The following is a 14616-nucleotide window of genomic DNA, read 5'->3' on the forward strand; positions in this document are numbered from 1 at the left end:
ATCCTACGATGTGATTTTCTGGATTTTTTTCTTCTCATTGTCTGTCATAGTTGAAGTGTACCTATGATGAAAATTACAGGCCTCTCTCATCTTTTTAAGTGGGAGAACTTGCACAATTGGTGGCTGACTAAATACTTTTTTGCCCCACTGTATCCATGGAATGTGACTTGTAGTATGACATGTTGAAGAGAAGTATGCATCTCATTTATCTTCCCTAAGGTTTCCCCCCTCAGGGGAGAGACTTCCTGTTGGAGAGGAGACACAGCAGTTGAATTTGTCACGTATTACTGTCAGTGTCAGAGAGGTTTAGGTTCGATTTCAGTTCATGTCCATGGCACCACATTTTTACAACGTTGATTTCAGTAAGTGGCGCGTTAAGCAGAGAGACAGCTTCAGATAAAAATACTGACTTGACTCAGCTTTCCCTTCGGATATATGCTTTGGTCAGTTTAGTGTGACATAGATAATAAACCAATATGAGAAGTGTAACGTTAAGTATTTTTTTATTTTCGTGGAGGTGACCCACATCTCCAAACAGGGTATTTGAATTAAAACGGGGTGTTCTCAACAATTTGGGTCCGCTTTAATGTCCATGTTTGCCTTGTCTTGATTTAACCTTCCAAGGACAGAACAGCAGTGGGAAAGGGCATTTCCCTATTGATTTTGTTCACTGTTGTTTGAGTGACAAACCATGACTTATGTTCCTTAATAAACTATCCTGATGAGCAGAGGTGGCTGCTCTGCAACCAAGAAAACAACCAGTCACATAACAAACATAAACAGTGGTATACATATTGTGCCCGATAGGACATTGTTTTCTAACTGACTTTTAATCAGCCTACTTACTATTGAATTGATTAAGCGTTTTATCCATTAGAAAACACTCTGGATACTTCTCATAATAATATTATTTACCCTCCATGGCATGTCTGAAGTAGAGAGCAACATGGAGCAGCAATTAAAATATTAATTGGATTTTATCTAGGATAAAGGATTACGCTGTAATGTCTCTGATAGTAATGCAATTAACAGAGGATTTAACTCTTTACTTCACCCAAGGACACTTGTGACTTATGACAGTCACACGGGTTTGGAAACCACACACAGACTAGAGAATGTGTTCGATCAGTCAGGGATTATGAACAACACCAATCTCACTGAGTGACTTGATAAGTATTTCAGATCCCTGGGACCTAAATTCACTTAGCTTTGATGTGGTAAAGACAACAAGCCAACCGTTACTGTATTATTGAGTCAATGCTGCTCTAAAGTGCACAAATAACATACCTCTCTAACAGAAAAAAAGACGTGGTTGAGTTCTGAATCTGTAGTAGAAACAGACCAGCTCTGCTCTGGCTATTACTAAATGATCTCTTAAGACCATTCCACATGACTGAAAGGGCTCTCTAAGTTAGGAATGTGAAAGGTTGTAGCTCAGTGTATAAATGACATGGTGTTGAAATACTGAGGCCCTCCCATTCATGTTTATTCTTCCTGTGGCATAGTCATGGTTGACATACCTCCCATACCTGTTGGCACCAGGACTGGGTGTACGGTAGTAGATTTATCTCATAGCTTGGGGCCACCTTGCCCATCGTGGAGTGGTCTTTTCTCTGGGAAAACATTAGTTATTGCATGCCTGGTGTCAGATAAAAGATAGATGGGTATTAGTGAGCCCACTACATCAATAAACTGTGTGTGTGTGTCTCGCTCAATCTCTCAGAGGGAGATATGTGCTCCCCCTATGATATATGCTGCTTTGTGGATCAGTGTGGGAGTTGACATTTATGGCTCTGGCTCAGACCCTTCTTGCTGTGGTCTGGGGGGCCATTCTCAGGGCAGAACAAAGCCTTTGGGGCCTGCAGGATCTGCAAAACGGCTGTAAAAAAAAATCAGGTGACCACAAACAGCTCAAGAATTTCCCCTCAAATACAAACTGGCATCATAATTTATGGGGAGAGCAAAGCCTTGCAAGATTAACCCAACAGGCTTGACGGGAAAATGAACCAGCTTCACTTTGGTGTATCTTTAAGCAATGGCAGGGTTAGGCAGATTGTGTATTATTCTGAGGAAATTAGTTATGAACTTTTCTCAAGCAAAGTGAGTAAGGCACAACAAGTTTGAGTGATGTTTGTTTTTGTGATATCTAAGAAGAAACATTTGGCCTTGAATCTACACACAGGGGGATTATTGCCCATTATTATGTGGCAACTGAAGCATATCTTATCTTTGTGAGGGATTTGGTGTTGTTGAATGAGCCAGGGCTAACACACATTTCCTTTTGACCAGGGTTGGCGGTTAGTGCAAGCATGGTTGACTCCATACAGAGGGGGAGGTTTGTGTGGACACCTCTTATCTTCAACCATGGAGATCCCTGATAACCTTACCCAAACCATGTGTATTACTCACAGATTTTAAAATTAACACCTCAATACATTTCCTTTTGGAAGTTCAATCACATTTGCAAGTTCTGAATTTATTCTAGGTCAGAAAACAAAGTATAACCTTAGGTCACTCCTCGGTTACAAAGAGCAGTTAAGCTGAACAATTGAGCTCGCCATATCTAATCATGCTTTCATTATATCGGCTATGAAATTGCCCATTGAAGAGTTCTGCTCTCTCGCTTCACCATTTATTCCTATTGGCACTATTTATCATCACCTATTAAGTGACTTATTATTTTTGTCTCTTGGTGTTTTTTCCCCCTTTTCTACTCAGTTCCCCTGCTTCTCCACCCCCACCCCCACCCCTTAAGAGCAGTGTCCATAACCCCTCCTTTGGCAGGATTTAGCTTGCCCAGATTCCATGTCAAAGGTCATGGCCCAGATGTCAAAGCCTGCCCCCTCTCGCAGCCCCTCTCCTGCGTAATTACTACAGGCCCATTGTGCTGTGTGGCTGGGCAGGGGTGGGACTGAGACCCTGACTGCTCCTCTTCATAGATGGACACTGGGGCTGAACAAAAGCCTCTGGGACTGTCCAAAGCTGGCCAGCCTGACTGTGGACATGGGACAGGAGGGAGCTATGCTAGTGTACACTAATTCATTGTCTTTTACTAGAGAAAGTAAAGATATAGGAACCTAACAAATATGTGCAGCTATTTTCATATTGTTGTTTTCAACAAACAATAACTCATTAGCATAACTAAATGTTTTCTGTAACAAATTACTACAGTAGCCTAGTCATTGACCCATCTATAATGTAGAAAAATAAAGAGAGAATCTTCGTATTTTTATGCAATCATATTATCAGTAATATTTCCTTTGATCCAATTCTAAGCTGTTGTATCTAATCTATAGAGGATACCACATCGTTTTTAAGACACTTTTAAGTAGTTTTTCTCCCCTCCTGCAAGTCCCTTCTTTATCTTTCCCCATTAAGGCTTAGGGACCAGAGAAAGGACACTGATTCTGAGAGAGAAAAAAAGAGGCTCAACTCGTATTCCACACCCATGACCTCAGATTCCTTCTGAGTTTTATCTAGGCCTGACCTGCTGGCTCCATTGAAACTCTTCGGGGCTAGGGGTCTTAGTGGCTCAAACCACACCCCTCGGACAATCCTCCTGCCCATCCCCCTGCCTCCCACAGCCCTGACTCCACCCTCTGGACCCTCAAGGCTCTCAGACCGATCCTAGAAAAAACAGTTGTTTTAACTCTGGAGCATAGTAAACATGATGAGATGGTTGTTCAACAAAGTGGTTGGATTTTTCACAATGACTGTAATTGCTTTTTGAACTGTTCAACTCTTTTGAAGATATAGAGCCTGCTCACCATTACAACATATATGTTCACACACATGCAGTGAATATGATCCTCTAGCAGTTTGTCAGATGAACAACATGGGTTACCCTTGGGTTTAGATCGTCTAATTTAAGGTTTCCTAAACTCGGTCCTGGGGCCCCTCTTGGGTACATGTTTAGTTTTTTTGCTCTAGTACTACACAGCTGGTTCCAACTTATCATCAAGCTTTGGTTATTTGAATCAGCTGTGTAGTGGTAGGGCAAAAAACAATACATTTTTTAACTGACTACCTTTTATTTGTCTCTGAGACATGATGCCAGAAACTGTAAGTAACGTAGAACTCATAAATGACTGCTTCGGTGACTGGAACTGAGGATAGGCATGACTTCAGTTTGTATCCACACTCCTGTGCTCCTCTCAACGTATGTGTCCTGGAGCACAACCTAGTGGTCATGTTCTTCACTGCATTACTGTTCCATGGCGAAAGGGAAGGGGGATACCTAGTCAGTTGTAAAACTGAATGCATTCAACTGAAATATGTGTTCCGCATTTAACCTAACCTCTCAGAATCAGAGAGGTGCGGAGGGCTGCCTTAATCGACATCCACGTCTTCGGAGCCCGGGGAACAGTGGGTAAACTGCCTTGCTCAGGGACAGAACAACAGATTTTTACCTTGTCAGCTCGGTGATTCGAGCCAGCAACCTTTCGGTTACTGGTGCTCACTATTCCACTGATACTAGTTATGTTATTAGTACCTGTACATCTTCTCATGAAGTACTGCAATCTAGCTGTATAATTCTGTAAAGTATAGGTGACGTTCTATACAGCCTACTACACTTACACCCCCCCACAGCCTCTTACGTAGGCCTATGATGTGCTGTAAGATCTCATGTACGGCCGTGCAGTAGTTCATTTCCCTCTAGACTAGACTGTATTTCAGTGCTGTTTCGACAACTGATGACTGAAATGCAAATCAATATGTCCCAGGGTTTTCAAAATAAACGTATTGAATAAGCACTCACAGATTGAAGATAATTTGCTCAGATTCCTCTGCCTACTGTGTGTGTAATGATGGCTGACATATTGAAGAGCCTTGGAATTCATAAGAGGCTGTAAGCCATTAGTTTGATAGATCCTCAGCTATTTCAGCAAGGTCCTCATGGTTGGAGCAGGAGCTTCCTGTAATTGCCTGTGTAATGATATTTTAATACACTGCAGCCGGTTCACCCAATACAGCTATACTATTGTTACGCACAAAACAGGGTAATAACACAATAATATGATGAAGTATTAACTTTCCAACCCTATCCTCCTTATCTGAATATGTCATGCACAGTAACCTGGTTATTCCAGGATGACAAGAGATTGTAGTCTAGGAGACAAATTAACCAATCAATGCAGATATGAAGTGAAACATTTGGATAGTGTTTGGCCTGAACTTTTTATCAGTGGCCTGTTGGGTACAGAGAGAACATTTAACTTAGCAGCGTTTGTTCTACCTGGGGTCTGTAAGGCCACTGACTCTGGCCATGTGATTGACCGCTCTGTCTTTCCTAGGGGGGGCATTGTCTTGTGGTTTAACCCCCCTGTCCTGGAACTGAATAGGACTGACCACTGGCCAGCAGCCCTGGGTGGGGGAAGGGTTCCCCTATTCTCCCTGAAAAGGCAGAGTGATGGATAGAGGAGCTCCTCTATTGTGTGCCTCATTGCCCTGAGAAGGGCAGGAACTGACCTAGGGACTGGGCTCCCAGCACTCAGCATCTGTCGCAGAGCTCCACAGCCAAACCTCAATGACCTCTCAGCCAAACCTCAATGACCTCTCAGCCATTCTCTTTCTGATCCAGCACTCTCACAGCCTACTGGTTGGAGAAATCACACAGCCTCTGGTTCAGTGTAATGCCCCCCAGTGGACAGACAGTCACTTCCACTGTAGGTCACATTGGTCAATTTGAGGTGAATGTCTATGATATGATGTATACTATACCCATAGGTTTACAGTGAAAGATATGTAAATGTTGTTATTTTTAGACCCAAGGAAGAAGTACCATGTGAAGCTCCTGGCGTTCAGTTTCATGGGAGATGGCTACCAGGCAGACCAGACTATCAGCACCCCTGGATGTGTCTGTAAGTTCTTCACTTAATGCAAGCAACCATTGTCTATAATGATAGATGATAGTTATGATAAGTTATCAATCCTTCGATGCATGAATACCTCTAGCATTCTTTTTTTCCCTGTGTGTATCAGCGGTCCGTGATCGTATGGTGCCCCCTCCGCCACCCCCTCACCACGTGTATGCCAAGGCCAACAGCTCGTCTGCCGTGTTCCTCCACTGGGGGCGTCCAGCCTTCACCTCCAGCCAGATCGTCAACTACACCATCCGCTGTAACCCTGTGGGCCTTCAGAACGCCTCCCTGGTACTCTACCTGCAGACGTAAGTGTCCTATATAATACCTTCCTCTTCATACTCCATGCACATAGTCATTTAACTGGATAGAGGGTGCTTAGTATGGTCATAGAACTCAGGATGGCACTTAGTACAGATTTAAGAATTTGCAGGTCAATTGCCAAAGTATTGGATCTGATTAATAATCTCCATATTACAGTATACAGTTGAAGTCGGAAGTTTACATACACTTAGGTTGGAGTCATTAAAACTTGCTTTTCAACAAATTTGTTGAATTTGTTGTTAACAAACTATAGTTTTGGCAAGTTGGTTAGGACATCTACTTTGTGCATGACACAAGTACTTTTTCCAACAATTGTTTGCAGACAGATTATTTCACTTATAATTCACTGTATCCCAATTCCAGTGGGTCAGAAGTTTACATACACTAAGTTGACTGTGCCTTTAAACAGCTTGGAAAATTCCAGAAAATGATGTCATGGCTTTAGAAGCTTCTGATAGGCTAATTGACATCATTTGAGTCAATTGGAGGTGTACCTGTGGTTGTATTTCAAGGCCTACCTTCAAACTCAGGGCCTCTTTGCGCTTTACAAAATAGATGGCATCATGAGGTAGGAAAATTCTGTGGCTATATTGAAGTAATATCTCAAGACATCAGTCAGGAAGTTTAAAGCTTGGTCACAAATGGGTCTATTAAATGGACAATGACCCCAAGTATACTTCCAAAGTTGTGGCAAAATGGCTTAAGGACAAAGTCAAGGTATTGGAGTGGCCATCACAAAGCCCTGACCTCAATCATATAGAGAATTTGTGGGCAGAACCGCAAACGCGTGTGCGAGCAAGGAGGCCTCAGTTACACCAACTCTGTCAGGAGGAATGGGCCTGAAGGCTACCTGAAACGTTTGACCCAGGTTAAACAATTTAAAGGCAATACTACCAAATACTAATTGAGTGTATGTAAACTTCTGACCCACTGGGAATGTGATGAAAGAAATAAAAGCTGAAATAAATCATTCTCTCTCCTATTATTCTGACATTTCACATTCTTAAAATAAATAGGATCACCAAAGACAGGAAATGTTTACTAGGATTAAATGTCAGGCAGTGTGAAAAACTGAGTTTAAATGTATTTGGCTATGTAAACTTCCAACTTCAACTGTAAATTCATTTTTATCACTGTGGTTCTCCTCTACAGTGCTGAGAAGAACATTCTGGTCCCGGACTTAGAGCCCAACACCAGATATGAGTTTGCAGTCCGCCTGCACCTTGACCAACTGTCCAGCCCCTGGAGCCCTGTGGTCTACCAGAGCACTCTGCCTGAAGGTGAGCACCAACATGGCTTCATACAGCAGCACATGCTGTATAGATGAATAGAATATTCTCTCACCCTTTTTTGGGCTCCGATGGTATTTCCTAGCCTACTGAAATAGAATACTTAGGCACAATAATTCCAGTGTCTTAAGACTGCTTATGTCACCAGGACTCTCGCAGTCACGTATCCATAAGGCTCTGCGTTCTGCAAACAAATCACAACTAGAGCGCAATCACTTGACAGATCCTTGCCAATGAGCTCTCATTTTCCCTCCAATGGTGTTTTGCTCATGAAAGGATGAGAAAGACACAGGAGAAAATTCATTGAACTGCTCAGTAGTCTATATGCTCACTCTCACTGCATTATTACACATCTCTAGGGAAAGGGATCATAAGCAAGGGCCATAGCTTGTGAGATATAGTTGTCCTTTTGAGTGACATCAAAGAACCTACTCTGATTGAAATGTCGCTATGGTGTAGGCCCTGGTTCAAACTTACATTTTCAGTATTCCTTAACTCATTACCAGTTACGAAGATCCATTTTTAAAATTGTATATATGACAGTTGTACATCTTCATCAGCGATTTAGCCTCAGGGGTAAAACTGGCATTTTTTCCTCCTCAGCACCTACTCTGCCACCGTCAGGTGTGAAAGTGACTCTGATCGAGGGCGACACAGCGCTGGTGTCATGGAAACTTCCAGATGAGCCCAACTTGGCGGTGACACGTTATACCATCCTCTACGCTTCCAGGAAGGCCTGGGTAGCTGGAGAGTGGAAGGTGCTGCAGAGAGAAGGTGAGCCAAAGAGGGAGAAATAGAGAGAGTAGCTGCAGCCTAAACTGGGCTGCAGAGACAAAGAGCCCTGCCCCAGCTCCACACCATACAGGCCATTGGAAATCAACTAATTTCTTCCTCCATTCCATTTCTGTATTTGTTACTAGTCCTTGAGATCTCTGGTTGTTCTTAGATAACCCCCTCCAGTTGTCTTATCAAAGGATGGATTATATACTTAGTTGTTTTTTTAGCATTGGGTAGCATCTGTCTTTGTGGCTTTAGGTCCAATATTCTCATTCTCAAGATTATAATCATTCAACCTGAAACACACTGGTCAAGAGTGCTGTAGTCACTATGGACTACTACCATATAGTTAATGTGGCCATAGCAACACACACATATGCTTTGTGTACCCAAAGGCCTGACGTGTGGCAGTAAGTAATACTGGCCAGCTGTGAGAGTGTCCAGCTCCTGGGTAAAGAACACAGATTCTGGGTAGCATAGGCGTAATTGGGAGCAGATGACTCCAGGAAATGTGAGGCATCTGATCTTTCCTTCTAAGCCACAGGTGAGGGGGTCAAAAGTGAGGCTGTTCACAAAGCCATCCTGCCTTGCTCCAGCCCCCCACCACTGTAAATCAACCCTGTCACCCCAACCGTTACTGCTGAGACCTCACCTCAGTGGAGCTGGGTGGTGGTGGGCGGGGGGGGGGGCAGTAAATGGCAACACCGCAGTGTGTTGAAACAATATTCACATGTCCATTTCCTTTTATTGCGGAGGCTCAAATGGGTTGACATAGGTCACTAATCACTTATTTCTCGTTGATAGGGAGCATCACCATGGCTCTACTGGAGAACCTACAGCCGGGGAACATCTACCTGGTCAAGGTGTCTGCGTCCAACGATATGGGAGACGGGCCGTTTTCACACACCGTGGAACTGGCCGTGCAGAGCGATGGCTCCACCTCTGGTCACAACCCCAGGCGCTCCCATGGCTCAGCTACAGGTTAGTGACTAATGTGGTGCATACTTGGTCTTTCTTTCATTGACTTTCATGACAGGATTCCTCTTGTTGTCGTCACTTGACCTACTAGATGTAATTCAAATTCAATAGCTTGGCCTGCAGCCTTCGTCTCCTGCTAAATTATTTACACTGTAATACATCTCTGTGAATGTCAGGGGAGGTGATTGCCAGCTGTATTGATTTTGATACAGTGTGGAGATGTAGTACCCACACAGAGCCTAGATAAGAGTGTATGTCTCCAGTGGCTGTCTCATCACTTGTGACAACTGCCTTGCAGTGTTCTCTGGTGGCTTCTACCACCTGGACCAGAAGTCAATGACAGGGATCATCGTGGGGGTTTGCATTGCATTGATCTGCATCATCTGTGCCTTCATCCTTGTCTGCAGAGGCAAAAACAGGTAACCATTTTAACAGATTCAATGTGATTTTTGTTGTCATTTGATATGAAATTACTTTTCTGACTGCCCCATTGGTTTGGATAGAACCTCTGCTGTTATTTCTATATTAATATTGTAGGATTGTTTGACAGGAAATCGTCAGCTACTAAAGCCATCAGGCAGGAGGCTGGTCAGGTCCCCTCTGCTTCGGTCCACCTGGGCTCTGAGGGCCAGGCTGAGAATCCTGATGTCATGGTGCCAATGATGAGAGCAGACCACTTCATTGATGCCAAGGTAAGGGGATATGGCTCTATTACGCCCTTCCTTTCCTCTAACATTTCCTCTTGCATTATGTCTCCAAAGTACATGGAAAATAACCAATGTAGACTGATTCAGATATTTGCACATTTAATTTCCAGGGTGGAACAAATTTGATCATCAATAGCCTTGGACCAGTTTATCCAATCACTGAGAAGAAAAATAAATGGTTTTCCTTCAGAAATCAGAAAAAAATGAATGCTAAGAAAAGCCAGGTAAGAAAGATAAAACAAAAGTGTTCAAGTAACATAACATTACTTAAATAGAACACAATAGGTGACCAGCAGCTATTCCTCCTTTTATCAATATGAATTCCCTTTGTTCACCCTTTCTTACTTACTCAGATCCAGAGGAAAAGCCATGGAATCTGCTCGTACCAGCCAGGAGCAACAGTGCTGTGCTACGAGGATGAGTCTCTGTCGTCACCCAACCAGCCCACCTCCCTGCAGGTCCTGTTTGGCCCACCTGGTGACACAGAGGGCTCCTCCAACAGCGACGGCAGCCACGAGACAGGCGACTCGGGCCGTTACTCTCACGACGACATAGAGATGACCAACCGCACTGCGTCTCTGAAAGAGGAGGAAAGTGGGGGGTCAGGCTGCAGTCCTGCCCAGGAGAGTGAGGGTGAGCTGGGGGAGCAGTCTCACCTCGACCTGGAGATTGGAGATTCCATGGAGAAACCGTGCAACCATCATCACGATCAGGCCCCAGACAATTCCCAGCCTGCACTTTCTCTCTAGCAGTCTGTGACTTCCCATCAACCTCTCAACCCTAAACTCACTCCACTGTTCTAAAAGACAATGAGCAGTTATCCAAAAATCCAGGTCTTTGGAAGAACTGGGCTCTGGTTTGGGTTCTGGTGATTTTTATCAAAGAATCTTCTTCTAGTGAATGTGTACTCATTTTATTTTTATTCTAAATGTTTGTATGTATTTGAAAGAAATCTCACCCACCATGAATGTTTCAAGAGATTGTCAAAAATGTGAAATGTGACTGTTACATTTCTGACATTATTTAAGAGTTTATCACTGGAGCAAAGTGTAGAGTGAGCCCTTCTTTTGCTGATTATCTACCTCAGTTTACCTCTCGGTAAACTCCAACTATATATTTAATGATAATGACTTATACCTGCGTTATGGAAGGGGTCTCTTCCTTTATGGAACAACTAATGCGTCCTGATGGCAATTTGTTTTTACTAGGTCAGACTAGTCCCGTATTCATTTTCCTCCTTGTTTGTAATGAAGTACGGGATTGTAAGGGTACTGCAGATCTCACTTAAAAGCTTTGTCGTTGAATTTTTATCACAGGTTAATTGGACTATTTCTCAGGTTACTTGGCTATGGTAGATTAAGGGCCAGTACAATTTACTACATAAATTGCTGAAATTCAGTAATAAGCCAGTATGACACTTTTCAGGTTATCCATGGTAATAATGGTTAAGATTTTTTGTTGTCAATGTGCAGTTTTCCTTGCAATTCCTGTTTTATACTACCTCTTTTTAAGCATTATTTTGTTGTTATTATTCTCCTGAACTCAGGGAACTAGGTTTAGTACATTTGAAAAGCCATGTGTAATGTTCCATGGTTGACTGACAGGGTATCTTCTTAGTGCTGAGCTGTTCGTTGTAGAGGGTAGTTGCCATAGATCTGTTATGAATGTATCTCTAGAACATTGTCAGTTACGTTTTAGAGCCTTGTGATGCCCCACTCACGGGTGGAAAAACCTGTTTGAATTCAGTTGGAATTATGTGTCTGGGGTATGGCAGGCTATCTTTTTGGTTATTTTGGGAAAGAACATACCAAAAATGCTTGTGTCGACGCATTTCAATACAGCAGACCTTAAAAGCTTTATAAATGGCCTTAATGGGGAAAGAGACCCTCAGATGTCGGAGACAAACAGAAAGGATCATATACCAAAGTCCGATCCATCTGAGGTCCAGCTCTTTTACACATGGGGATGGGAGAAGTGTGAAGAACGATTGTTGAAAACCAAAAGCGTTAAATCAGTGCGATGGAAGTGAATGAACACCAAGAAAACATTTTATCTCTAAAGATATATTTTTGTCTACGTTTATGTACTACTGAGTACAGATTTGAGTTACCTTTTTGTTCTTTAAGTAGTTGATACTTTACCATAGAGTAGAAAAATAAGTTTAGCACTTGTCAGATTAGTTTGATTTGTTGATCACAGCCAATGTGCAGCGGTGACTGATGCTAATCATACAAAGTAATTGTTTGCTCCCTCTGTTTGTTTTTGATCTCTGTGGGCCCCTGGGAAAATTACATTTAGTTTTTTCTCATGTATTAGACCAAAAATTGAACGCCTTGCACATGTGTGCCCCCGTTCTGTGACCAACTGAGTTGAGATGCGGGTTCTCTCAGAAAGTGCCCCCAGGATTTTAGACCCTTGATAATGGTTAAAATGACAATAATCAATGTCATGCACACTAACCAAATCACCCTATTATTGGTTTTCTTTAGAGCTTTACTGTTGCAACTAGATGTGTACATTGTAGGGGGAAATTATATGCAGAGCTAAATACAGTATATTATATTGATTCTCATCCTACATTGCAACAGTATTTTCAATCAACGGATTTCTAACTAATAGGATGACGGTTTGCAAGAAGTGTGACACAATCAGTTTTACTTTCTTTTGAATGGCAAACAATGTATACCAAAGAATTCAGTTCACTGTTGCGCATTGGCAAAAGATCCATTTAGACTCATATCTCTGCATGATATTTTCTCATTTTATATGGTTCCAAAAGCTTTATCTCCATTTAGGTTTTGATTACTACTTAATAAATGGGTGTCTATTAGACCACAAACCAAGATGAAAGTTGTACACCGTTAGTGCTTTTAAACGTGCATTGTTATTTGTCATTGAAGCAAAAAAGACATTTCTCTACATTCTTTTTAACGTTTTCCTCACTGGAGGAGAAATATATATTATTGTTATTTCTATGGGGTTTCGTATACCCCAGTTTTGAGAAAGTACCAACAGAATTTAGTTTTTTCCTAGATGCCTAAAATGTATTAATCTTTGATACGAATGTGAATACCCCTTTAAACTGTTGTAGATGAGCATTAGTCTGAAAAGCTGTGTTAAAATGTCAAGTTCATATTGTATATGGAATATTTTAGTTGTTTTTACTTTTTATTTACATGTGTAATCCTCTGCATTGTTATAATGCCCAGTGACCGCAATCCAACTCTGATAACAACTAAAAACTGGAATAGACAAGTTATTATTGAGCAGTAACAGTATTGTTCATCTTTTCAATTTTGATAAAGAGTAACCATAGGGTTCTCATTCTTATATATGTTTTCAGAATCAGAATGTTTGAGAGGGTTCTGCATTCTTGTATTGGTTGTGAATGTCCGATAAGTGATATATCGTCTTCTACCTCAGGTTCCTCTTCCAGCTTTTGATAGAGATGTGATGGATGCTATAGTCAGAGGGGGTCAGTGTTATGCAAGAGATGGAAGAACGAGTGATGCAGATCCAGTCCTGTGTCTCTTTAATTTCAAGAGTTGTTCTCTTTTTTTTTTTCTTTTTTTACATGTGAATATAAAGGGATAAAGTGGAGGACTTGGTGTGAATCATAATTCTCTGGTGCTCCGAGTCCTCTTTCCTTCTGCAGTCACGTTTTTCTGTAAAGGCTGTGCTGATGGCTTTAGCTGCAATGGTGGAGCCCTGTGGGTCATTTACAGTTAAACTCAGGGGAACCCACAGCTGCTTCACAGTTGTAGTGAGAGTAGCTTTGGGACACAACATTGAGAGTCTGTGTAACCAATACACAGACTCGCATTGGTGTGTTTCAAAGTTATAGTAAGAGCAGGCACAGGCCTTGAAATTGAATGTACCTTTTGTCATTGTTTTGTGTTAATGTTTTGTTTTCCTTTTTTCTGTTTGCTCTTTGATAACACACCAACAGCTTTTCTTCAAGACATTCAGGCAAGCCTTGGTCCTTACTACAACTTTCTTCATGACGAAAATGTTAGCCTACTTGTCCAAATAAGTTAAACAAATTATTCTCAGAATGACTGAATCTGAGTTTAAATAAAAATATACAATGTGAACTTTCTTGCACGTATTGGTATGTCTGTCCTCATTGTTACTCTAATACAGTTTAATAGTTTTATAATGATACTCTAATATTTGTTTGTATCAGTAGTTTTTATAATAACCTTCTTTGTAACTCACACATTTGCCATAGTTGATCACACAATGCATATTGCCATGAATTTTTGTTTGCTATTAATTCTTGAAGGTGAACTTGGTGGTCTCCATTGTATCAGCGTGTGGGGCATGGAAGGGACACATGAGGCTTACCTGGAGGGTCCATATAGGGGAAATAGGGAAGTGTGAAGCCAATGGGGCTTTGCCCAACTCGGGTCATTTTCAAAGCAATAGCACTGTTAAATACAAATAAAAAACTGTCACCCTGTTTTGATGTTCTGGAAAGGGACACCGGACCAATTTAAAAACATATTGATAGCACTGTGTACAGGTATTTTAGGGAATTTGGGATACCTGATAGGTGTCATAAGGTGAATGCACCAATTTGTAAGTCGCTCTGGATAAGAGCGTCTGCTAAATTACTTAAATGTAATGTAATGTCCATGTATGTTTCGTGATTTTCGTTATTGTAGCCAAAACAGTAAG

The 14616-nt window shown here is 41.8% G+C and overlaps 1 protein-coding gene across 1 annotated transcript in view; it reads left to right on the top strand.

The window, feature by feature from the left end:
* LOC115113668 (protogenin A-like) overlaps positions 1 to 14034 on the top strand; it is a 48135-nt gene extending 34101 nt beyond the window's left edge. Inside the window, exons 11-19 of the mRNA XM_029641583.2 lie at positions 5766 to 5861; positions 5983 to 6169; positions 7338 to 7465; positions 8078 to 8248; positions 9056 to 9232; positions 9528 to 9648; positions 9780 to 9921; positions 10047 to 10160; positions 10290 to 14034. Of these exons, the coding sequence (XP_029497443.2) occupies positions 5766 to 5861; positions 5983 to 6169; positions 7338 to 7465; positions 8078 to 8248; positions 9056 to 9232; positions 9528 to 9648; positions 9780 to 9921; positions 10047 to 10160; positions 10290 to 10685 (1532 nt within the window). The 3' untranslated portion in view covers positions 10686 to 14034. The remainder of the gene's footprint in view (positions 1 to 5765; positions 5862 to 5982; positions 6170 to 7337; positions 7466 to 8077; positions 8249 to 9055; positions 9233 to 9527; positions 9649 to 9779; positions 9922 to 10046; positions 10161 to 10289) is intronic.
* The last annotated feature ends 582 nt before the right edge of the window (positions 14035 to 14616 follow it).

The sequence above is a fragment of the Oncorhynchus nerka genome, linkage group LG28 (genome assembly GCF_034236695.1).
Source record: "Oncorhynchus nerka isolate Pitt River linkage group LG28, Oner_Uvic_2.0, whole genome shotgun sequence".
NCBI classification, from domain to species: domain Eukaryota; kingdom Metazoa; phylum Chordata; class Actinopteri; order Salmoniformes; family Salmonidae; genus Oncorhynchus; species Oncorhynchus nerka.